This window comes from Pelodiscus sinensis, chromosome 16, assembly GCF_049634645.1.
Source record: "Pelodiscus sinensis isolate JC-2024 chromosome 16, ASM4963464v1, whole genome shotgun sequence".
NCBI lineage: Eukaryota > Metazoa > Chordata > Testudines > Trionychidae > Pelodiscus > Pelodiscus sinensis.
In genome coordinates, this window is record NC_134726.1 from 34,753,291 (window position 1) to 34,778,755 (window position 25,465).

The 25,465-nt window shown below is 48.0% G+C and overlaps 1 protein-coding gene across 4 annotated transcripts in view; it reads right to left on the reverse strand.

The window, feature by feature from the left end:
• Positions 1-25,465, reverse strand: part of CACNA1H (calcium voltage-gated channel subunit alpha1 H) — a 572,675-nt gene that overhangs the window by 46,582 nt on the left and 500,628 nt on the right. For all 4 annotated transcript variants that reach the window (XM_075899793.1, XM_075899790.1, XM_075899792.1 and 1 more), the window contains 4 exons: positions 25,241-25,330; positions 22,155-22,347; positions 5,671-5,822; positions 230-339 (listed from right to left, as the gene is read on the reverse strand). In XM_075899793.1, the coding sequence (XP_075755908.1) occupies positions 230-339; positions 5,671-5,822; positions 22,155-22,347; positions 25,241-25,330 (545 nt within the window). The remainder of the gene's footprint in view (positions 1-229; positions 340-5,670; positions 5,823-22,154; positions 22,348-25,240; positions 25,331-25,465) is intronic.

Here is a 25,465-nt window from a genome sequence, read left to right on the forward strand (position 1 = left end):
ACCGCAACCCTTGTGTATTCATTTCCTATTCCCGTTACAAAGCACGACCTGGGGGTGTCAATCATAATTTTTGTTAACCTTGATTCCTGCGAGACAGCTCAGGTAGCGGTAGCTAGTCAGCGTAGACATTCCCGTGGCCAACAATTTTATGTTTACAGCAGTGCTTCAGTTGCTTGGCGTCTGGGTTTAGACTCTGGGCCAAACCCAAAGGAATTGAAAACCATCTCACCTGTCTTTAAAGAATCTTCGAAAACCAAATGCCACCAACTTCAGAACAGCTTCAAACACAAAAACTATGGTGAACACATAGTTGCAGTACTTCAGAGCTTCATCCAGGGACTGAAAAGAAAGGCACGTGTTAGTTTCATACAGCTGCTTTACCATAGTTCGCTCACAAATCAGTTGGCAGATAGGAGGATAGTAGAGGTAAAAGAAAGGTTGAAACACAGTGGAGGGGAAATGCTGTTGATTACTGGAATTTTACTCAATGTCTATGCACCAGACATTGATACGTAGAAGCATCAATCTTCCAGAGTTCGATGTAGCAGGTCAAGTAAAGACTTGCTAAATCAAACTCAGAGGATGCCCCCATCAATGGCCAGTACTCCTGCTCCTGCAAAGAGTAAGGGAAGCCGATGGAAACATTTGCTCCTGTTGGCTTCCTGCTGTGGGGACGACAAGGAAACTCGAATCAAGGCACGCCAACTCCAGCTACGTAATTAATGCAGCTGGAGTTGCGTATCTTGGGTCAACCTTCCTCTTTAGTGAAGCCTGGGCCTTAGAACCAGTTGCTCTGTGTATGAATCGATAGACTTCAAAAGCCTGATTTGCAACTTATGTCAGTATAACTCCAATAACTTCAGAAGATTTTCTCCTGATTTGCACTAGCGTGTAGTTCCCATTAAGCCCTAAAAGTGTCACTCTGACACAGAAATTAGGAAAACAGGTTTTTATGCTGCTTAAAAGTACTTACATTTGAACTAGGGATGGACCCTAATCAAAACTGTGTCTCCAGACACCCCAGTTTTTGGGAGTTTTGAAGGGTATGTCTACACTACCCCGCTAGTTCGAACTAGCGGGGTAATGTAGGCATACCGCACTTGCAAATGAAGCCCGGGATTTGAATTTCCCGGGCTTCATTTGCATAAGCGGGGAGCCGCCATTTTTAAATCCCCGCTGCTTCGAACCCCGTGCAGCGCGGCTACACGGGGCTCGAACTAGGTTGTTTGGACTAGGGTGCCTATTCCGAACTACCGGTACACCTCATTTCACGAGGAGTAACGGTAGTTCGGAATAGGACCCTAGTCCGAACTACCTAGTTCGAGCCCCGTGTAGCCGCGCTGCACGGGGTTGGAACCAGCGGGGATTTAAAAATGGCGGCTCCCCGCTTATGCAAATGAAGCCCGGGAAATTCAAATCCCGGGCTTCATTTGCAAGTGCGGTATGCCTACATTACCCCGCTAGTTCGAACTAGGAGGGTAGTGTAGACATACCCGAAGAGTCAAGTCGGAATTATTTCCCCTCCCCCCCCGCACTATATTTGTAACACAAAGTAGGATGAGTCTGTGGAGTCATAGTAAAACAGAAGAAGAACTAGGTGTTGCTATGAATAAGAACATCAACCGCAGTGATACTAGCTAATCCAAAAATGACAATGGCTATCAATCAATCTTCAGTTGTGGGAGCATAAACTGCTGAACACATGGAAACAAGAGGAAATTCAATCCCCTTCCCGCTTACTATAATTTTGTTATAAGGTGTATTATGAATATCTGACACTGTTTTTAATACATCTAGAGTTGGCCATGAGCAGAGACTGAATCCTGGACTAGATGGATCACTGCTTTGTTCCGGCGTGACAATTCAGAGGAATTCAGCTTAGTTTAATATAGTCAGCAAAATAAATAATATGGGAGGCAGATGAAATCTCGTCTTCTTGAAATTTGTTACATCTCCAAGGATGGGCAAAGTATCTCCATATTTGGTCTAATGCTTGCTCGCTCTATAAAGCCGCACTCGGAAGTCAGGAATCCAGAGTGTTTATTATGCTCTGAGATGATGGCTGTTTATAATGGATTTCATTGGCGTTGGAGGCCAACAATAGCAAAAAACCGACATGGCTCATAGCTTAAAATAGAGTGCCTTGCAGGAAACATACCTTCCACCCCTCTGACTGGGGCTCTGTTCTCTTGTCAAAGGTGGACACAGATTTCTTACAAATCAATGAATAACAAAACCAGATGCAGTAGGAAACAAAGCAACGGAAATTGCAGAGAAATGAAAAGCTCATTTCTTTGGTGACAGGGGAACACAAGAACGTCAGAGATGGCTTTATTTCAGGGTAAAATGCTCCTATGGGTGGAACCCTCCAAACTGGGACCCAACAGGACACGGATGTTCCAGGATCAGAGAGACCCTGTGAAGGGTTGGTGGCTGCGAGCCCTGACGGCTGGCAGGGCAGCAGACTGCTGGTAGCAAACTGCCAGGAGCACAGTGCATAGCAGCGGGGTGGCCTGGCAGTGCCAGGAATCTGATGTGTGGCAGTGGGGCTGCTTGATGGGGCCAGGAAGCCCAGTGGAGCCAGCAGGACAACCAGGCTGGTGGAGCCAGCTGGAGGCTGGTGGTTGGACCAGGGCTGGGTGCAGGGGCGCCAGAAATGACCTTTCCTGGTCTAGCAAAATCCCTCCTCTAAGACCGGTCAGGTCCCGAGGGTGCCAGACCAGGGAGGTCCAACCTCTACTGGCATCTGCGGAAGTGCTCTCCCCCAGTGCCTGGGATGGCCATCTGTTGATTTTCGGAAACGTGATGTGAACCTTGAACAGATGTCACAGAGCTGGCCCTTCCTTGATTCTCATTATATTGCCTAAAATAAAATAGACGCTTTTTTTTTTTTTTTGGTAACGTGGCCACTTCTTATTTCACTTCTGGTCTCTGGGCCCAGAGCTTGCAGGCCATACAGGCAGAACTCCACAGATTTCCGTTTGTGTAACACAAGTGTAAGCGAGATGGGATTCAGAGCACATAACGTTGGCAAATATCACAGCGGCTGCTGTGTAAAGGACGCATGGGAGCAGAAGCACTGAGGTGACACAAAACCCACTCCCCTGTGACTTGCTGTCTCTCAGCTTAGCGTCCCACAGAGCCCTTTCCGAGTGACCTGGCAAACCTGGCGCCATTAAAAAGTGCCCGCAGACTGGGGAGAACCGTGAGGGTTCCTATTATGGATTGTTCCTGTAATACGGACGAACAGGCCGAAAGATTTGTGTGTGACAAGGTCTCAGTGTGGACAAATGTCAGAGTGGTGAAGGGCAGGTCTCTCGGCCCAGAAGGAAGAAGGCCCAGTTCTCTAGGGCAGTGGTCCCCAAATGGTGGGGCATGCTCCCCAGGAGGCTGGAGAGGAACACTCAGGGAGGAGCAGTGGGACGTAGGCCAGTTCGCTCAGTGGGGAGAGAGGGAGCAACACACAGCCCTGCCCTGTGTCCAGCTCCACTCTAGCCCCATCCCACTCTCTCAGCTCCAACCACTCCTGGGCATGGCGCCCGGCTCCCGCCCCTGACTACTTCCTGGCTGCAGCCCGGCTCCCAGCCAAGGACACAGTTCCAGAGCCAGCCCCACTCCCGGGGTGGTGGGGGGCACGGACAAGGTGAGGGTGGGTGCGGAGAGAACTGTTTGGGGACCACTCCCCAAGGAGCTGAAAAAGAGTAACCTCAGGCTACCTAGAGAAACCGCAGGCCAGTTAAGGGCTGCCAGGGACCTTTAAAAATCCCTTTGCTGTCGAGAGAGGAGGGGAGAGACAGGCTGTAGCCGGGGCAGTGTCAGCAGGAAGGAAAGGCCGTCTTCCCACCCTGCTAGGGAAAGAAACTAAGATGGCAGCCGTTTGGGGGCAGCACTGGCAAGTAGGAGTAGCCTGGAAGAGAAAGTAGTTCCGTTTGCATGGCAAGTTTGGGGAGTTTCATTTTGCTTCAGAAAACTTCTTAGGCCTGCTCCGAGGCCCACTATGTAAATAAAGGCGGAAACGAAACAACAACCCGAGTGAAGAGAAAAGCCCTCCAGAGTCGGATGGATTTATTGCAGGGAGAAAGCTGACACGACATGGGGGTGTCCTTCCATACATGCCCAGGGGTTCACTGAGGGGACGTCTACACTGAACGCTTATTTCACAATAAGCTATTCCGGAATAGTTCTTCAGAAATAGAATATTTCAAAATAGCCCATCTACACTGCAGGGAAGCCTCAAAATGAGTCCGAGGCAGGCTTCCCTAATGTAGACGTGCTGTCTCGATTTAGAGCCCCTAGTGGCTCTGGGGAGGAATCACTTAGAATGGTCCTGGTGAGGGGCTATTTTGAAATAGCAACACTGGAGCATCTACACTATTTCGAAATAGCTGTTTTGGAATAGGCCTTATTCCTCATAGAATGAGGTTCACAGCTTTTGGAATAAGCCCTCTGTTATTTCAAAATTCTTTCGAAATAACAGAATGGCTGTGTAGACGCTCAAATTGTTATTCTGAAATCACAGTAGTTATCTCAAAATTACAGTGCAGTGTAGACGCATCCCGAGAAAGGGATTTTATGGTATATGGTGCAAAAGGATTACATGTAAGCAGAGTTGATTTACTGCCCACTGAGTGAGCAAAGAAAGCCACCCTGAGCTCACTTGCTCCATACTGACCTCAGTTAATGAAACAGTCTAACACACTGACATCTTTACTCTCCCTGACAATGAAAAACAACCTGGCAAATGTCACCAGGACACTGCTAAAGCCTGGAGCCCAATTCTTGGTGCTATTCTTCTTTCATGACTCTCAGCACAAATGCCCATTAAAGCTCATGATACATCTACTTGTTTTGTTAGTCTATAAAGTGCTATCAGACCATTTGTTGTTTTTTAAGTTTGTCCATTTAGTAGGCTGTGGGCCTGATTCTGATCTCACACTGCTTTGATGCAAATGCAACTCTGCTGATGTCCAAGGCAGTAATTCTGATTGACACCAGTTTCTATGAGAGGCGAAGCAAGTCCTTTGCTTCAAAAGGGGACACTTCTGGCTGTACGGTACAGCTGCCCCTAATAAAAGCTGGGAACAAGATGCCAGTGGCTGAATTCATTGCACCAAATACATATAACCTTTTGTTCTCAAAAGCATTTCAAAGAACAGGGAGTGTGCCCCATCAGACTTCTATATTAATCTGAAATATTCAGATTAGGGATGTTAAATATCGGTTAATTGAATAGTCGATTAACCTTATGATTCTTATTGGTGACTCAACTAGTCTGGACTCCCTGGGCAGCCCCAGTGGGGAGAGGTCTGAGCTCCCGGAGCCGGAACTGAGCTGGGCTTCCTGCCTTCCTGGCTCCTAATACACTTTCAATGCAGAGCTGCAGCAGGGGTAGGTCCAGGACCCAGTGCAAGCCAGGACTGAGCGGGGCTGCTGGCCAGCCTACTGTCAAGGGGTGGGTGGGGAAATGCGTGTAGTCTATAGCATTAACCTCTACGCTTTTGCTCATCGGTTAATCGACTATACTGTTACATCCCTAACTCAGACACCATTGACATCAGTGGTTCTACTCCCATGACATTTTGCAAACAGTATATGGGCCTTAATTTCTCTGATACCCCATCCAATTGCATGTCATTTCCACTACACTTCAAGGGGACACACGACTCTTACCTTGGGCTGGTTATAGTGCTCCATAGACATCGTGATGACATTGACCCCAATGATGAACGTAATGAACAGGTCCAGATAGTGGCTGGTACAGAGGGTGTGTATAGATTTCCGTGCCGGGGAATAGTCTGCATAGTAGGGTCTGCGTTGGGCTTCTGCAGAAAGAGACAAGCAAACGCAAGGCAATGACCATGTTTTCTGGCACCCAGGGTGAGGCATGTTGGCACTTACCACACAACGTTCCCTGATGGCTGTTTCTCACACCCAACTGGGCACGGGGCAGGTTTCTCCTAGGAACAGACTGGGAGTTCTTCCATAAATTTTGAGCAGACCAAGCCTCACATGAAAGTTTGAGCACCAAGTCTCACGCGGAGTGAACAAATGCCTTCAAACTAGCGTCAACGGCCCTTCGGTACCTCAGTTCAGAGAAGTCGCCTACAGGACCAGATTCCTTTCCAGAACAATCTAGGCTTCTGGGCCTCACAGAACTCTCCTGGATAATTTGGAAGACAAGGTACTCTCTTGTAAGATTTCACCGTCCTTACCACTCCTAGTCAGACCACAGACCGGTCTCCTCGTTCATAGCATCTCAAGCACTTCCCCATTTGTCTGGCAGCAGGGAGCGTGAGAGGCAGGGCTGGCAAGAGAAATTAAGGAAAGAAAAGTCTTCCTATCCTCAACAGGTTCAGTTCCGGTTCCTGTTGTATCTGGATCAGAATGAGTAGCTCTACTGTTCACTCTGCTAGAGCCAGACAACTTGCAGGTCAACGGGAATAAGAACCGTAGCCTAGACTCATTTTTTACAAGAAAGGGGATATACCAGCGAGGCATGGCCGATGAGGGAATGCAAAGATGGGCGAGGCAGCTAGGTCACACGTATTGGTGGATGGTTATTAACACTGGGGACTGGGTTAAGGGTAAGTATCCACAGGAGGTAAGGTGGAATGTTCTGTACCTATTGTCCCTACAATGACTTTTTTGTAAGGAACTCAGATTTGCAAATGGAAAGTGAGGAGTGTTAAAAGGACATTATCCAAAGATAGCCATTTAGTACATCGAATAGTCCAGAATACTGGCTCTGTAAGGGTGCGTCTACACAGCAGGACTTAACTCGAAATAAGATACGCAACTTGAACTACGTCAATTGCATAGCTTATTTAAAAATAGCTTATTTCAAAATAGGGAGCATCTACACAGCACTTATTTCGAAATAGAGCACTCTTCCCCCAACTTCCCTTAGTCCTCGTACAATGAGGGTTACAGGAATCAGAGTAAGAAGTCCTCGAGCTTGACAGTATCTTTGAAATAACTGCCTTCTGTGTAGACGCAGACTAAGTTATTTCAAAATAATGTCGCAGTGTAGACATATCCTAGTAGTGGTGGTTTTCTCTTTCGCATCTAGACAGATGCATGGAGATGTGGCATCTTTTGCTGTATGACTTCACTTGGGTGAAATTCACCCTTGATGTGTCTACTCAGCAAGGCTAGCTCGAAATAAGCTACGCAATTTGAGCTATGCAAAAGGAATAGTTTATTTCAAGCTTATTTTGAAACAGACCACTATTCTGCAAATTCCTTACTCCTCATGGAATGAGGTTTATCAGGACATCAGAATAGCAAGCCCATTATTTCATTATTTCAAAATAACGGGTGTGCCATGAAAACACAGAAAATGCTATTTCGGGATATTGGATGTATCCCGAAATAGTGCCTGCTGTCTAGACGTACCCCCTGTGAAGGACACTCAAGTCCCACTGCCCAGGAGTGAAGATCACCCCAAGGAAACATACTGTAAGTGACATGTAATTAAAACATCAGATCTAATGTTATGCACAATGTTCTTTTGCAGTGTAAGAACCAGGACGGGGGAGAGGGAAGAGGAGGCGGAAGCCAGGAAACTAGCTGGACTGTGGTCACAGGAACTTACTATCTGTGCATTTGGTCAAGATTTTTTAAAACTGAGACACTTATTGCACATAACAAGCCTTAACACAGCCGCTGTGGTTAGTTTCTGGCTACAACCCCTTGCCTGAAATCTGTCTATTGTGCGTGTCATAATAGATTTTGATTGTGGTTTTTCTGATAGATTCTATTTCAAACTTAATATGTATAAAATACAGACAAACAGTCCAGGCCCAATCTAGAGTTACAATAGATGTACAGAGAACAAAGATCTATTAGGCCACATATCCAAGCCAAAGCAGGATTGTTTCTGACAGAGATTTTGCTAACACTTTGCTCAATCAAATGTTAAATGTCTCAAGAGTTGAAAGAAGGAGGGAGTTTATTTTAAAAGAAAGGAAATATGGAGCAACTACATTTAGAAACCTCCAGGAGCTCATCTTCCCATCCTCCAGCTTTGTTAATATCTTTCAGCTGGAGTGGCGCTTGTAATATTATTTTTGGTAATATGGACAGTTCCAAATCAGAATACAAAAGTGGAAATAAACTGGATCAAAGGAAATTAGACCTACCCGTATCCATTAGCTACTATTTTTTCTTGGTGGTTGAGTGTGGAATGGGGACCTATTAAACACTTTCTTTTGATCAAGGTAGCCTAGAATTAATTAATCTGCCCATGGCAGTGGAAAAATAATACAAAAACAAACACAATTGTCTTTATGTGTTTTGGTTTTGATTATGGATATAAAGCGTATAAAGCATGTTGAACTGGTGTGATGAGCTTTGCTGTGCACAGCTGAGTTTGGCTAACCCTGCTGTCTACCTATAAAAAGTATGCTTTGAAATTTTATACAAAAATATCAAATTAAGTTTGTGCATGGAAGCACATTGCACAGTCGGGCTCCTCACATGTGGAAAGTTGGACCTTTCTTCTTGGGGAAAGAGCAAAATCGGCTTGCAGGAAGAGCGACGGTTTAGTCAAATTGCTTCCACTTTATATTAAAGGTGCATTTATTTATGCTTCATAAATGATGAAGAGCGCACGTCCACCTGTGACAGACATCAATAATGTGGGCTATAGATGGTTATATGCACATCAGCAAAAGTTTCCACAGATCTATGGACCGCATGGACAAGGAACAGTCTAGAACAATTGATTCATGATTGATTAGAAGAGCTGATCAGCTATTCACCCTTTATCAGCTCTTTATATGATGCACCTGAATAGAAAGGGTGAGACCAGCCTTAAACTCTCTGTCTGGACATTGCTGTTGAAATAGATCTTTCCCTTTGTACAGCTTGAGCTATAGGAATACTACGTGGTATCCTTTCTGTGATGTCCAGTATGTGTATATACATTGTACAGCATGGAGATATCATGTGAATACGGACAATACATCTCATATGCTCTGCAGAGTCTTAAGCTGTTCTGCCCAGAAGATGATTAGCTGGTTGCTTTGAAGCCTGAGAGATACAGTGCATAGTCAACCTGTGGAACTCCTTGCCGGAGGAGGCTATGAAGGTTAGAACTATAACAGTTTAAAGAGAAGCTAGATAAATTCATGGAGGTTAGGTCCATAAAAGGCTATTAGCCAGGGGATAGAAATGATGCCCCTGGCCTCTGTTTGTCAGAGGCTGGAGCTGGATGACACAAGACAAATCGCTTGATCATTGTCTTCGGTCCACCCCCTCCGGGGCACCTGGTGCTGGCCACTGTTGGCAGACTGGCTACTGGGCTAGAAGGACCTTTGGTCTGACCCAGTACGGCTGTTCTTCTGTTCTTATGATATTTAATACAACACTGGGAGAAGTGACAGAAAAAGCTCCTGAAAGCTCCTAACCTACTGGATGCTTCTAACTCCTTTAAGGCTGTTAATGGATGGAAACAGCTTCAACTTTGACACACACACAAAGACAATCCGAGGGTCAAGTTTGATGACATTTGGAAACTCATGCAACAACATCATGCTCTGTGTAGTAAACCAGGCAATATCCATTTGAGGAGACGCTACTCATGCACTGCTCAACGGGGCATGCAGGGGTGTGCAGACAGGATAACGGGCCTGATTCTGTTTTCGGTTAGGCTGCTGTACATCAGGAGTCAGCGGGGTCATGCTGGTAAAACACCAGCAAGAGGGAAAAATCAGTCCCACATCTTTCATTGTGGCTCTATTTCTTTTTGCGCAATGATGAGACTTACATTTCCATGGGACAGTGAGGTAGGAACACACTCAGAGTTCCTGAAAAGCCACCAATCCCATGGGCTCACAACCCTACCAAATCACTGTCGATTCTATTATCCTTTAGACATAGGAAACTTGAAAGTCATCTGCACAAAGAGTTAGCTCTTTATTTGAGTGCCTGGTTCCAGTCCAATCAAACATTTGTAGGTATTACCCAATACCCAAGGAACGATGCTGTCACAGTCTCCAGGCTTCCGAGTGTTTCATCAGAGGGTTCGTTTCACACACTTACTGTACAGGCTGATAAAGTCTGTGGACAACAGGGGATCTATAGAAGGGCTTTGACGAAGAGACCATTAGATTGCAGGGGTGGACACATGTTAACTACAGCACCAGGCAAAATGGAAGTTCCCCCTTGGTTTTTCCCATAGAAATGGCTTCCGGTGATGCGATTGCAGCCAGCTGACTATGACCAAAATGTCAAAAGCGGTCTATTACCACTCTCCATTATTGCTGAAAGTTTGACTGGGTGGAAACACAGGAGGGAAGAGAGAGAGACCATGAAAGTAATACAAGAGGTGAACTGTTCTCATTTCTCTTGCCCTACTCCAGGGGCAGGGAACCTTTTTTGGGTTGGGGGATACTGACCCTCAGAAAAATCAGTCAGGAGTCGCATACAACCAACCAATCCCCTTATTGACATGGCCCCTGACTGAGAAGCAGAAAGACACGCCCCACATTCCCCTCACACACCAGAGCATAGTGGGCTCGCAGTAGCAGATTTTGTGAGCAGCAGGGGAATGGGGGGGGAGGGCTGGTGCACCAGCATGGGCTCCCCAATGTTGGCTGCATCCCCTCCCCTGCCCTATTCCCTGATATGGACTAGTAATTGCATGATTTTGAATCTTACCTTCTCTGGGGGATATTTAGGCCTTATCTACACAAACCTCCCCACATCGATCTAATCTACATGACTTCAGCTACGCAACCTGGTGGAGTACCGGCATCAACGGAAGAGCATTCAGAGATCGATTTATCATGTCTAAGCAGACGTGATAAATCAACGGCTGGTGGATCGAGTGCAGCAGCGTCGATCCCCGGCGTAGTGGAGACAAGCCCCCTGCCTGCTCAGCTTGAGAAGTAATGAACCACTATCTCCTATTTAAAAAGGCATTCAGGTTGGCACAAAAAGCACTACCTAAAGCTGCTCCTGTGCATGAAACATGAGAAAGCCAAGGAGGTTTATGTGCATACGTCCCATAGGCTGGTTTTATTTCTGGATTAAGAAAGGTGCCTGGAAAGATAAGCAAGATGTTTCTGAAGCTCCTACGCAGACATGAAACACATGGGTACACAGTGCACAAGTTTTGGTGACAGCTGAGGTGGTCTCTAGAATAGGGGGAGCACATACCACATTGACTAGAAAGCATGGACGTGATCCTAAATATTGCTTAGCACCAACTCCTCATCCTGAGGGAGAACGGTTTCTGACTCTGCCACCAATGAACCTCCTCTTCCCACATATCTCTAGAGCGGGGTTCTCAAACTTCATTGCACCGTGACCCCTCCTTCTGATAACAAAAATGATCACACAGCCCCAGGAGCGGGGGGGACCGAAGGCTGCACCCACCCGAGCCCCACTATCCTGGGATGAGGGGCCAAACTCAAAGGGCTTCAGCCCTTGGTTTTGGCCCCAAGATCCAGCAAGTCCAATGCCACACCCTGGAGACCCTATTCAAATGGGATTGTGATCCACTTTGGGGTCCCAACCCACAGCCAGGGTACGTCTACACAGCACCCCAGACTTGAAATCAGATACGCCATTTGCGCTACACAGATTGCGCATCTTATCTTGAATCTATCTCGAAATAGCTTATTTTGAAATTTGGCATGTCTACACAGCATCAAATTTCAAAATAACATGCTAATTCGTGCCATCTCTTATCCCTCGTGCAATGAGGCTTGCCAGGATGGTGAACTAGCCTGCTATTTCAAATCAACAGGCAGCTTGTGTAGACGTGGGGTAGCTATTTCGGGATATTGGAGGCATCCCAAAATAGCTGTGCGGTGTAGACGTTCCCTAGGAGAACTACTGGTCTAGAGGCTCATTTGCCTATCTGAAATTCCTAAAGGAATGGTCATTAATTAAAAGCCAGCTCTGAGCATGTGCTTTTAGCACAGAGAACCTGGCTGTCTGCAGCTGGCCCTTCCACGGTTCACTGAACTAGTATTAAAACTCAAACGTCAACTTTTCACCATTAGCCTGAGTGCTGTCACCAGCTGGTTTGGTTTTCAGTCCTTCCTGATCTTTCCTTTCACTCGGCAACATCTTATCTGCTTGTGCCTGGCCTCTGAAGGGGGTAGAGCACCATTCAGTTTTAGCCTGGTTTCTAACTCTATTCAACAGTCCCAATGCCTCCCGGCTTCAAGTCCACTGGCTTCTCAGCTGTTACACCATGGTTGACGTTGGCCCAGTGTCCTGAACACCGAAGAGATCAAACCGATCCCTTTGTCTTTAAGCAAAGCTTTTAATCCGGGGAGAAGCGTTTCCCTTCGGAAAGCTTCATCAAAAAGGTTGGGAGCTGCAGGATTATAAAACTACAGCACTTTTATTTATTCAGCGGTTGTCTCAGATGCAGGCACGGTTGTGTCAGGAGAAATAGGCTGGCTTATCTTGAAGTTTTGCCTTCACATTAACACGTACAACATAGCTCGGCCTTTAAAAAAAGAAACATTTTATTTTTAAAACCTATTTTGTCCATCTCCCTGCCCGCTTTTTTCCTTCCAGCGGAGTTAGCCGGCGAGTATATAGCATGGTGATGTTTAACACGGAAGTCCATAGATCTCCAAGCACTGTATAGAGGGTGGTATCTTTACACCCTCCCGCCCCCGGGCACTGGTGGGGAAAAGGAGGCACCGAATCCAAGCGTACACAGCAAAAGCTGCAAGTAAGGCTAAAATCCACTCCACCAGATTCACCCCCTTGCAACTCCTGCCCAATAGCTCATTCCCACTTAGGATTAGTTATGCGAGAGTGGTGCCCAGCAGTCAGGATCGGGGCCAGGTTGCGTTAGGCTCTGTACCAATGCACAGGAAGACACCAACGCAACACAAGAGGCAACAAGGGAACAGAAATAGCAGGGGAGGCCGCGGACAAAGACACCCATAAGGATGTGAGGTTTGGCAGGCCAGCTGCGTGCAGGACTGGGTGGCCCTGAATTTGAAACCTCCTTCTTCCCTGCTTACAAGCAAGGCCAATCACTGCCTACCTAGCACTTTCCAGGGCAATGGCAGCATCTTGCTGCTCAGGGTGTTTCAGGTAAATCATCCCCAGCCAGTCCCTGTAGTCACCGCAGCGCCACCCCGAGGCCGGCCCAGCACCCACTGATCTCATTAGGAGCGTTGCTACCATAAGACCCACCAGCCCCACTCCCAACTTACCAGGTGTTCCTTGAGCGATGCTGGTTACAGGCACAAGTTTGTCATTGACGGGCTGGCTCAAGTGGGAGGAACTGCAGCCCTTTCTCCCCCCTTGCTGGCCTGGGGAGCTAGGTAGGGAGCAGCGAAAGGGGATGAGGGGGCAATCTAGCTATCTGTCCCTCCCACAGTCCCTGCGAGTAGCCAGCTGCCTCGGCACCCACTTCAGGCACCCCAGCACCCTCCCACTCCCCCAGGCATCTCACTCTAGGAAGGGAGAGGAGACTGCTGGTTAGGAGGTGGGGTGCGTGTGGAGAAGGCTGCACTAGCAATCCCCTCTGCTCGCATCCTACCTCCATCCAGGGACTTCAGGAAAAGGTTCAGGAAAGGGAAAATGAGGAAGAGTTTGGAACAGGTCTCCTATGAAGGGAGATGAAAAACACTGGGACTTTTCATCTTAGAAAAGAGGAGACAAAGGAGGGATATGATAGAGGTCTATAAAATCATCACTGGTGTGGAGAACGTGAATAAGGAAAAGTTATTTACGTGTTCCCGTAACACAAGAACTAGGGGTCACCCAATGAAATGAACAGCTAGCTGGGTTAAAACAAACAAAAGGATGTTTTAATTCACACAGCGCACAACCTGTGGAACTCCTTGCCAGAGGATGTGGTGAAGGCCAGGACTTTAACAGGGGTCTAAAAAGAGCTAGATAAATTCATGGAAGATAGATCCATCGATACGTATTATCCAGGATGGGTAGGAATGGTGCCTCTAGCCTCTCTTTGTCGGAAGCTGGGAATAGATGACAGGAGAGGGATCACTTGATGATTCCCTGCTCTGTTCGCTCCCTCTGAGACACCTCGTATCAGCCACTGTCGGCAGACAGGATCCTGGGCTAGATGGCCCTTTGGTCTGACTCATACAGCCGTTCTCATGTTGTTCTAGCTGAAGATGCAGAGGAGCTAGGACACTTGGACCCCTGGCTCAGGCAGCTGTAAGGCAGCTATCGTGGTCTGCGTCTGCCCCATCCCTGGCTGGGATCTTGCTGGGGAGGTAGCAACTCTCTGCAGAATCCCCACTGCCCAGCCCAGCTGTGAGAGATCCCAGCTGGGCGGAATGCCCCGGGGTGGCCAGGTGGAGGAAGCCAGGCCGGCAGCAGGTCGCCATTGCTGATGTTCAGCAGGGAAGTGCTAAGTGCTAGGAATCCACCAGCCGGAAAGGGCTGCAGGGAGCGGATGGGAGGACTCCGCACGAGGGGGAAGGGAAAGGGGTCTGAGGAGAAGAAGAGAGACCAGCCCCTGTCCGAATCCCCACTGTCTTGGTGTGAGGTCGGAGCAGCAGCCACGCGCTGAGGGACCATCGATTCACAGGCTACCCAACCTCCCAGCGGCTCTGATACCTCAGAGCCAGGCAGGACTTACCTAGCCGTCCCTCACAGAGCCAGCTCTGGCTTTGTCCGTGCCCCCGGCAGGCTGTGAGCAAGCTGCTCTTCCCAGGTTGTGTCTAGACTCCACCTCTCCGTCAGCAGAGAGATGTAGATTAGGCACGTCGAAATTGCTACGGAAGCCGGGATTTAAATATCCCATGCCTCATTAGCATAAGCATGGCCGCCACTTTTTTCAAAATGGAGGTTTTTCGAAAAAAAATGGCAGTCTAGACGCTGAACTGTCGAAAATAAAGCCTTTTTCGACAGATCCTGTAAACCTCATTTTTTGAGGCATACAGGATCTGTCGAAAAAGGCTTTATTTTCAACAGATCCACATCTAGACTGCCGTTTTTTTTTTCGAAAAAACCTCCATTTCGGACAAAAGCGTCGGCCATGTTTATGCTAATGAGGCACAGGATATTTAAATCCTGGCTTCATTAGCAATTTCGACGTGCTTGATTTGCGTCCCTCTGTCGACAGAGGGATGCAGTCTAGCTGTAGCCCCAGACTGCTAGCCAGTTCCCAGACCTAGGCCAAAGCCCGCTGCGCTTCTATGGGACGTTTGTCCACAGACAGATCCCTATGCAACTGCACACAGGCACTGACATGCACACAACAGGGGGCTTTCTCTACCTACACAGGCAGACGAGACACAGACACAAGACAGCAGCCATTCACAGGCAGGTGGCCAGATGGCATGTTTACCGGCTACAGCCTCCCTTTGCTGCCCTCTGTATGTTACGCATGTCACCCCCTTGGCCCCCCCAGGAGGAGGCCACGGCTCAGTGCTTCTCGTACTCTCCCTGGTTTTATGGCCCCTGGGCACTGGCTGCCATAGGCGAAGTTGGCTGTCGAGTTCTCTCAAATGGGTCTGGCTCTCCCTTGCCCTTCTGGCTGGTTTTCCTTCCATGGATTGGACATCTGTTTTCTCCCCTCCCCCTCCCTTCCGGGTACAAAACGACAACAGCACACAGCACCGTGCAGGCCAAGACGGGCACGGCATCATCTCACAGGCACGTCACGTCACGTACGCACACGGACACGGAGCCACCAGGCCACGTGGTGCCAGCCACGTGCCACATCTTTCTGAGTCTGCCATGTTTTAAGCCATAACCCATAGTCTTCTAAGTTAATGGAAGGAGCCAAACTCCCACCCATTTTGTGTAAAGCAGAGTTTAAATTTAAAAGAGTCATTTGAAAGGCAACCCTTAATTTCATTGGGTTAAAAAAAACATGTCCCACACCAAAGCGCTCCACTCCAAACACGGACAGGAAGAGATCCTCAGAACACATGCGCAAGAGCAAGGTGAGCTCAGGTAACCTCATGTAGGCCCTGCACATGGCAAAACACTTAGGCCAGGTCTACACTAGACCCAGCAGCTTGGTTTAAGGTACGCATCTCCAGCTACGTAGACTACATAGTTGGAGTTGGACTCCCTTAAGTTGAACTTGGCGGCATTCCCACAACGGGAGGTTAACGGGAGCAAACACTCCTTTTGGCTTCCCTTACTCCTCGCAAAAGGAGGAGTACCGGATGCTGGCAGGGGAGCCCTCTGAGTTTGATTTAGTGAGTCTTAATTAGACTTGCTAAATCAAACTCTGAAAGATTGATTGTGGCAGCAGCAAACTTCCTTTTCATATAGACAAAGCATCAGGCTCTGTTTGCCTGCTGCATCTCCCTTGAGTTCCATCCAAAGACCTGTTCTTCTCACTGCACAAATATTACACTCCATGTCTGTGCAACCCCTCGGCCTTCTGTCTACTCTAGAACTATCTCCTAGGCTCTTTCCTTGCTGGTCTTTCCAGGTTTCTATTTCTACGTCTAGACTCCAGTACTTTTCTGGGATATTGGAGGTATCCCAGAAAAGCAATGCCGTGTCCAAAGAACGCATCCGCTTTTTCGGAAAAAATTTTGAAAAAGCAGATGCGCTCTTTCGCCATCCCTGTAAACTTCGTGTAGATGCGCCAAATTTCGGAAAAGCCTCTTTCAACAGTAAAGCAGAAAAAGATATGCGATTTGTGTACTGCAAATTGCGTTTCTTTTTCTGACTTACCTCTTCAGTGTAGACCTACCCTTAGTGAATTAAAATGGGTTGTGCAGTTCTCCAGGAAAGCAACTCAAGAGAGTCCTTCACTTAGCCAGGGCCTAGCTCTGCTCATCCACTAAGCAGTGAGCCAGGGACCAGCTGTTAGCAACCTAACCCATCCACCAGACACAGCAGTCACCTCTGGTCAGGGCAGTTTCACTGTCTTGGGCTTTAGCCCATTTTCCTTACAGGCCAAGGGCGAGCACTGTGCTTTGCTTGCATGTTTCACTTATGGTTTGGCAGCTTCTTCTGGACCAACCGTATAAGCTACCAAGGGCAGGGCCAACCCCCATCTAGACCATCCCTGACAGGTGTTTGGTTCATCCTGAGCCAATTCTGCCTGCAAGTTGCTGAGATCAGATGATTGTATAGTGGGCCCTGTGCAATGAGTTTGGTGGGTCCCAGGCCAGTTCCTAATGGAAAAGTGTGCGCATCACACAACCCCATCCTGGCATCTCAGCAGCAAGCGTCTCTTACCTCGAAATGTGCTGGGTCCAGAGCAGGGCGGATGCATGCACGTGGGAAATGTAGGTGAAGCTTATTTTGTTCTGAACCCTTCTTATGAGGCTCAGTCCATCCAGGGATCCTTGAAGTCCCCAGGGACTTCAGTACAATACCTTTCATTGTGCAGTGCACTTTTGTAGATATAGGTTGAACCTCTCTGGTCCGGCACCCTTGGGACCTGACTGGTCCTGAACCAGGGAATTTGCTGGACCAAGGGGGTCAATGCTCATGGGGGCTCTGCTTTCTCTCCGGTGGCCCCACTGCCATCCAAGGCTCTGCTCTTCCCCAGGGCCTCTGATCTCCCCGCAGTGACTGGGAACACCACTGCCACCCTCCCTCCAGTGACTGGGAGCTCCATTCTGCGCCCCCGGCAGCTGCGTTGCCACCCAGTGTTCTGCTTTCTCAGCCCCCTAGTCTGGCAACAACTCCTAGTCCCAGCCTGCCGGCTTATCCTCGTGAATGCTCCCACGGAGTCATCCCGACGCTGCCAGAGCAGGGATGTTGCCGGACTAAAGAAGTCTGGATTACGGAGTTTCAGCCTGTATTTAAAAGGGAAAGTCAAAGCCCTTAATAATCTTTCAGCTGCTGTGGGTAAAGGGCTGCGTCTTCTCTGCATCTTGAAAGACAGAGGGGCATCCGGCTGCATGGACAGGTCACGGCTTTGGTGGTTTTGCGAACTGTCTCCCATTCCACAGCCACATTGGTTTTCATGCTCATGTCAGCTTGCAGGAGGCACTGCCCCGCCCCGCAGGAGGTACACTATGTGTGAGAACAGCGACGCCACTCGTGAGCCACATACACTGTCAACCTTCCAAAAAATAACGGTAAACGGCTGAACTGTCCTTCCTCATGATTACCGAGCTAGCAGGAATAGGAGCTAAAAGTCCTAAATCCAGAGGCCAGGTAGAACAAGGTGGGTCAATTTTCAGACTCATAGGGTGCATCTACACAGCAGGTCTTAACTTGAAATAAGCTATGCAAATTGAGCTTCATTAATTGTGTAGCTTATTTCGAAATTGGGAGCATCTACGCAGCACTTATTTCGAAATAGAGCCCCCTTCCTCCGACTTCCCTTACTCCTACAATGAGGGTTACAGGAGTTGGAGTAAGAAGTCCTCCAGTGTGACAGTATTCTGACACTATTTCGAAATAACTGCCTGCTGCGTAGATGCGGAATAAGTTATTTCAAAATAACGCTAGTTATCTCAAAATAATGTTGCTGTGCAGACGTACTCATAGGCTATGTCTAGACTGCAAGCCTCTTTCGAAAGAGAGCGTCTAGACTGCACGTTGAACTTTCGAAAAAGCGGCTTGCTTTTTCGAAAGAAAGCATCCAGTGAGTCTGGATGCTCTCTTTCGAAGAAGCCCTATTTACATTGAAGAACGCCTTCTTTCGAAAGAGGAACTTTCGAAAGAAGGCGTTCTTCCTCGTGAAATGAGGTTTACCGCCATCGAAAGAAAAGCCGCGTTCTTTCGATTTAATTTCGAAAGAACGCGGCTGCAGTCTAGACGCAGGTGAGGTTTTTTCGAAAAAAGGCTACTTTTTTTCGAAAAAACCCCTGAGTCTGGACACAGCCATAGTGTCTGAGGCCAGAAGGGACTGCTCTGATCACCAAATCTGGCCTTTTGTACAGCACAAGCCAGAGAAATTCCCTACATTAATTACTAGAGCACAAGAAGCTCTCTGCTTTCCACCGTGCCAAAGGAGTTTCATGACATGGACTCTTCTCCAATGGGAACAGCACGGAGACCAAACTCACTGTACATCAGCCCTTAATCTCAGAGCACAAACATAGGTGGCATTTAGTGGGTAGACTGTCTTTACCCACTAAAGAGAATTATATAGCATCTAGGAGGAGAAATGCAGAAAGTGAATATCTTGAATATCTGCTTTTCCCTCGCTTAGTCTTTCGCTAGCTGAAGTTTATCTTCCTAAATATCACGTGGTGAGGTCTATTTGAATATTTATGGATTTCTTCGGGAAACACCTGGCTGTATTTGCACCTGGGCTAGCAGTCCTATCGGGTGTTTTCTTGACCTGAAAAGATTTCTTCCAGTGCCTTGCAAAAATACCTTAAACCCAGAGTGGTGCTGATTTCTTTACATGGTGCAGGTGACTTTCTGGGAGAGGACCTGCAAGTGCCTTCAATGGGAATTGCACATGTTTGTTAGCTCTCAGGATCTGGTCCCCCTAGCAAGATGAGCTCGGGAATTTGGTGGCCTGATCTGAAAGCCCACTGAAGCTAGAGGCCCATCTCTCAGGGTGTGTCTACAGAGCAAAGTTATTTCAGAATAATGGCCGTTATTCCAAAATAACTATGCGTGTCTCTACACAGCAATTTTGTTATTTCGAAATAATTTTGAAATAACGGACGGCTTATTCCAACTTCTGTAAACCTCTTTCTACGAAGAATAGCGCCTATTCCAAAATAGCTATTTCGAAATAAGGCGTGTGTAGAGGATGCACTTCTGCTATTTCGAAATAGCCCCTCACCAGGGCCATTCTAAGTTATTCTTCCTGGGGCTCTAAATCGAGATAGCACGTCTACATCAGGGAAGCCTGCCTTGGACAAATAGCGAGGCTTCCCTGCAATGTAGACGTACTATTTTGAAATAAGCTATTTTGGAATAACTATTCTGGAATAACTTATAGTGAACTAACTGTGCAGTGTAGTCATAGCCTCAGTGACCTCAGTAGGCACTGGGTCAGGCCTGGGATGCTTAGCTGAGTTATCTGCCCCTCTTCGGTTGCACATTTCATGGAAGCTAGCTGTCACCCAATGCAAGTCTCATGGAAGCTAGCTGTCACCCAATGCAAGTCTCATGGAAGCTAGCTGTCACCCAATGCATCTACCACCTTTTGTGCTCTCCACGTTTCCACGTCTAACCCCGCATGAACAAAATCAGTCAAGGAAAGCTGGAGTGCAGCTGAACTGTTTTCATATCTCAGAAGAGGTTGAGTTGGCATTTGGGGCTGAAAGGCTTGAGGCTGGGTTGGGTTTCAGTTTAGCCAAGCCACTTGGCCCACGATGAGCTACAGATCCAAAGTATGCAACCCTTACTTTGGTTTGAGGTCAACCTGCCCTTGATGAAGGCCGGGCAGGAGTCCATGTAGCACTGAAACCTCACTGAATAGAGGAAAAAGTGGACATTTTCGTCGGACCACCTTCAGGCTCAAGCATGGATCAGATTCAGGAATGGGAGAAGGAATCTAGTTGGGGCTGAGGTTTCAATTAGCATCGCTGCCTGCTTGCCATGTTATTACAGCGGAGACATAACTTTTTGATTTAACAGTAGCTCTCCCTGCGGAACATGGAGGCCTGCTGCTTTCTGTGGAAGAGGCTGCTAGCTAGCAGTCTGTCATTAAGGGGCACTAGGGCCTTTGCAGGAGAGGAGAAGGGGCTGCGTAATCATAAGGGCACAATCCACGTAACAAAGTGCCAGTGTGTCGGAGAGAGCTGACAGCACCATGCACTTCAGATTGGTCTATGCTCCACTAGGAAACTACCGCGTGGTGTGTATCCCTCACCTCGGGTATGAAAAATTCCAACCAGCTCAAAACCAGTTGTCTCGAGACTGCAGAAGGTAGCTGGGAATCATCTGTTACTCATTTCTGAGGGATGTTTCTAGTGCTTCTTGCATCTGGGAATGCCGGGAATACCCACGCAGCTCCCTGCTACTTTGGCACTTTATTTCAAATATCTAAAAGGGTGTCACGAGGAGGAAGGAAAAAATTTGTTCCTCTTGGTTTCTGAGGACAGGACAAGGAGTAATGGGCTTAAAGTGCAGCAAGGGAGGTTTAGGTTGGACATTAGGAAAAAAATTCCTAACTGTCAGGGTGGTCAAATATTGGAATAAATTGTCAAGGGAGGTGGTGGAATCTCCCTCTCTGGAGATATTTAAGAACAGGTTAGATAGACATCTGTCAGGGATGGTGTAGACAGAGCTTGGTCCTGCCTTGAGGGCGGGGGGCTGGACTCGATGACCTCTCGAGGTCCCTTCCAGTCCTATGATTCTATGATTCCTACCCCCCGCTGGCAGCTGCCTGGGAAAGTGAAAAATGACGGCAGGAAAAAGGAGCTGAAACATTTGGGAACTTTCTGGAAGGTTCAGCTCTAGAGATGGGCAAAGACTCAGGCAGGTTCTGCTGGTCTCTGCTCTAGCTTGGCCAGCCCTAAAAGAAATTCACGGTCAGAGTTTTGCAAAGCTTTGTAGTCCTAAGGCTCTCCAGGTGGACACTGGTTCCATCTAACATGGCCTGCCCAAGACCTACAGCATGGTTCTGTGCTAACAGCCCCCTGTAATAGGTGACTAGGCAAGCGCCCCATCTAATGGATTCCCTTCAAGAAGACTTGTCTTGACTTCCCCACGTAGGGGCGCCATTCCTCTCCCCAAGCTTGTTTTCCTCATGCCCTCATGCAGCGTGTGTGTGGCATGCACGGTCATGCGCCAAGATCCCCCAAAGCATCGCAACTCTTTCGTCTGGGGAAAAAAAAATCAAATGACACTGTCGTCATTTAAAAATGCGGGCGACACTTTAAGCCCCAGGGCACTGGGATGCCCTTGTGAGTTGCCTTTGCACACGTGGAAAACATTGCTCACGTTTACTTGGTAGATCCCTCACTCACCCAACGGCCTCCTTCACGCTTCCTGAAGACAATGCAAGAATTGTGTCTCAAAGGGCTCACTAGTAATTCAGATAGGACTCTGCTTTCCAGGCCTTTGCTCTGCCTATTGTCTACATAAATGGGTCATGCTTATTAAGCTCAGAGAGGACACTTCCAGGGAATTTGTAGCCCTGAGACTTAAGGCGTCGCCGAAAGAGTAAATAAACAAAGCGGCCTTTTTAGTCCCATGTCAACCAAACCAAAGGCAAATGAAAGTCTTGCTTTGGAAGCAGGCAGGGCTCAGAAAGATTTTGGTTTGTAACGCAGTCTACCGACCAGACATGTATATCTCCTTACTCCTGCGCTTTTTCTCCAGGCGCCTCAGACGCTTCTCCTCCCGCCGACGGGCCTCTTCTGCCTCCTGGTGCTGCCGGCACTTGTGGAAGTTCTCTACCACCACCCCCACGAACATGTTGAGCACGAAAAAGCTGACGATGAGCAGGAAGGAGATGAAGTAGAGAAGCATCCAGGGGTTGTGGTTCTGGACGGGCTGAGAAACAGGAGTCCGGAGAGGGGGAGAGAAAAGAGGAGGAAAGAAGCAGCATGAGAAAAGTCTGGGGTGTTGTAAAATAGACGTATCAAGAGTCCAGTAGCAGTGGGATACCTATGGTGGATTGCCACGGATAGGAGAATAGGGTTGGGAGAAACCACAGAGTAGTTCTCAAGCAAGTTTTTACTTCACTCAATATTTTCACCTGACAAAATTTTACCTTCAGTTGTGAAAATATAATTTGGCTGGAAAAAAGAATCACTTGGAAGATCACAATTTGGGGCATGAAAATAGTTTTAATTAAAAAGGGGCTCAAATTGTATTCTTTGAAAGGGAGTATTAACGTTTAGTTACTGTTTGTCAATTGTGAGATCCTTGAACCCTGTAGGTGCCAAGTACAAAGGGTTATCAGGTTATAGCTGTTACGATGCGGTACCATTCACCTAAGAAGCTTGAGAGAATTTTGCTAATGCTCATTAAGTCTTCCAATACCCACTTTTTAACAGCCCCAATTTTTGTCTCTCTCATGTGAATGAATTAACGTTCACCATGCATTCCTTAAAGGAACAGTGGAATGGTACATATTTTCAGGGACACCTAGGTGCTGGTGTTCCTGTCCCCAGGTATCTGTCCTGAGGACTCAAAAGGCTTAAATGCAAGATGTTTTTTAGCTTCCTTCCCTATCTCGCTGCATAGGGGCTTTCCAGAGTCCCTCTGGAGGACGTACAACATCAAAGGACAACCTAGGCCACTGAGTGGGCTGCAGGAGTGGCCCTCCGTCACCTCAGGGGACAGCAAGATTGTCCTAACCAAAACAGTTTCCTGGGATAGAGTAGTTTTGCTAACTGCACTTGCATACCCAGTGGATAAGAAGGTAGATATGGGTCAACAGTGCGTCCTTGTAGCCAAGGAAGCTAATGGCATATTGGGCTGCATTAGTAGGAACATTGCCAGCAGATCTAGGGGAAGTCATTATTCCCCTTTATTCGGCATTGGTGTGTCCAATTCTGGGCTCCCATTACAGAAAGAATGTGGCCGCGTTGGAGAGAGTCCAGTGGAGGGCGACCAAAATGATGAGGGGCTGGAGCACAGGACTTACGAGAAGAGGCTGAGGGATTTGGGCTTGTTTAGTCTACAGAAGAGAAGAGTGAGGTGGGATTTGAGAGCAGCCTTCAACTCCCTGAAGGAAGATTTCAAAGAGGATGGAGAGAGGCTGTTCTCAGTGGTGGCAGATGGCAGAACAAGGAGCAATGGTCTCAGTGGGCAGTGGGGAAGGTCTAGGTTGGCTATTAGGAAAAGCTATTTCCCTAGGAGGGTGGAGAAGCACTGGGTTGGGTTCCCAACCCCAACTAAATCATCTCCATCCCTATAGCTTGACAAAGTCCTGGCTGGGATGATTTAGTTGGTGTTGGTCTTGCTTTTAGCAGGGGATTGGACTCAATGGCCTCTTGAGGGCTCTTCCAACCCCCGGAGTCTATGAATTGGCAGGATGTGCCAATTGAACTATAGCAGCGCGTTGCCTGGCTGCCAAGGGAGCATGTGGGGCGGTTGTGTGCAATCAGCACGCATCTTGCTTCACGTGCCCTGGCTTCACATAAGTGTCACTTTAGTAACACCAGTAGGAAAAAAGCAACATGGATGGAAACCAGCAGAATCTGGCAACCCTGTGCATGAGCAAACAAAATGTCTCACGGGCCACACACAGAACCCGAATGGGCCACGTGGAGCCCTTGGGCCGCAGGTTGCTCATCACTGACATAGAACCTGCTCCCTCTTAGGGTACGTCTACACTAGCCCCCTAGTTCGAACTAGGGAAGCTAACGAGGGCGACCGAAATTGCAAATGAAGCACGGGATTTAAATATCCCACGCTTCATTAGCATGTTCCTGGGCGGTCGCCATTTTGGAAATTGACTAGCCTGGAAGAACTGCTCGTGTCTACACGTGGCAGAGAAGGGCGAATCCGAAATAAACCCCTTACTTTGAATTACCAGTTAACTGCTGCTGCTGCTGCTGCTTTGGACCTCCCTGCCCGAATTCACGCCACGGCAGAGGTCACCACCTGGAAGGGCTACTCAGAGACATTAACAACGCTGATCTGAGCAATGGTGATCCGCACCAGCATGCTAAATTTCAGTGCAAAACTTTCTGAGGTCTTGCGCTTCTACCTGCTGGTCATTACCAGTTAACTGGTAATTCGAAATAAGGGGTTTATTTCGGATTTGCCCTTCTCTGCCGCGTGTAGACGCAAGCAGCTCTCCCAGGCTAGTCAATTTCCAAAATGGTGACCGGCTGGGAACATGCTAATGAAGCACGTGATATTTAAATCCCGTGCTTCATTTGCAATTCCGGTCACCCTCATTAGCCTCCCTAGTTCGAACTAGGGGGCTAGTGTAGATGTACCCTTACTGGCTCCATGGCCACTCAGGGCCTGAAAGGTGTTGGGGACGGTTGTGGCGATGGCGAAGCCATGACTTTCCTCCAGCATTCAAGCTGTTCAGGCTCAAAGAGGGGAGTATGCTATAGCTTCTTCAAGGGATGGGTAGCTGCCATGCTGTGGAGGTTGGGATCTCTAGGTGGAATTCCAGCTGAGACTCCCAGAATCCCTTTTGAGAACATCTACTCTACCAGGGCCCGATTATACCCATCACCCAGATGGCATCCAGGGGACAACTGAGGCCTGACAGAAGGGCCTGTCTGTGCTCAGCAGTGGTTCTCAGTTTGTCCAGGACAATGCTGCTGCTTTGGACCTCCCTGCCCGAATTCGTGCCACGGCAGAGGTCACCACCTGGAAGGGCTACTCAGAGACATTAACAACGCTGATCTGAGCAATGGTGATCCGCACCAGCATGCTAAATTTCAGTGCAAAACTGTCTGAGGTCTTGCGCTTCTACCTGCTGGTCAATGCCCACCGCATCCAGGCCGTTATACATGATGTTCACCCAGCCGTCTTTGGATGAGAGAACAAACAAGGACATCAGAGCCTGCAAAGAAACGGAAAAACATACAGATCAGCCCTACTGCTATTCAACTCCTCTTGGACTTCTAAGGGAGAAGGTTTCCAAGTGGATACATTTGCTCTTTGAGCTTCTCAGATTAGCAGGGCTGCAAAGATCAAA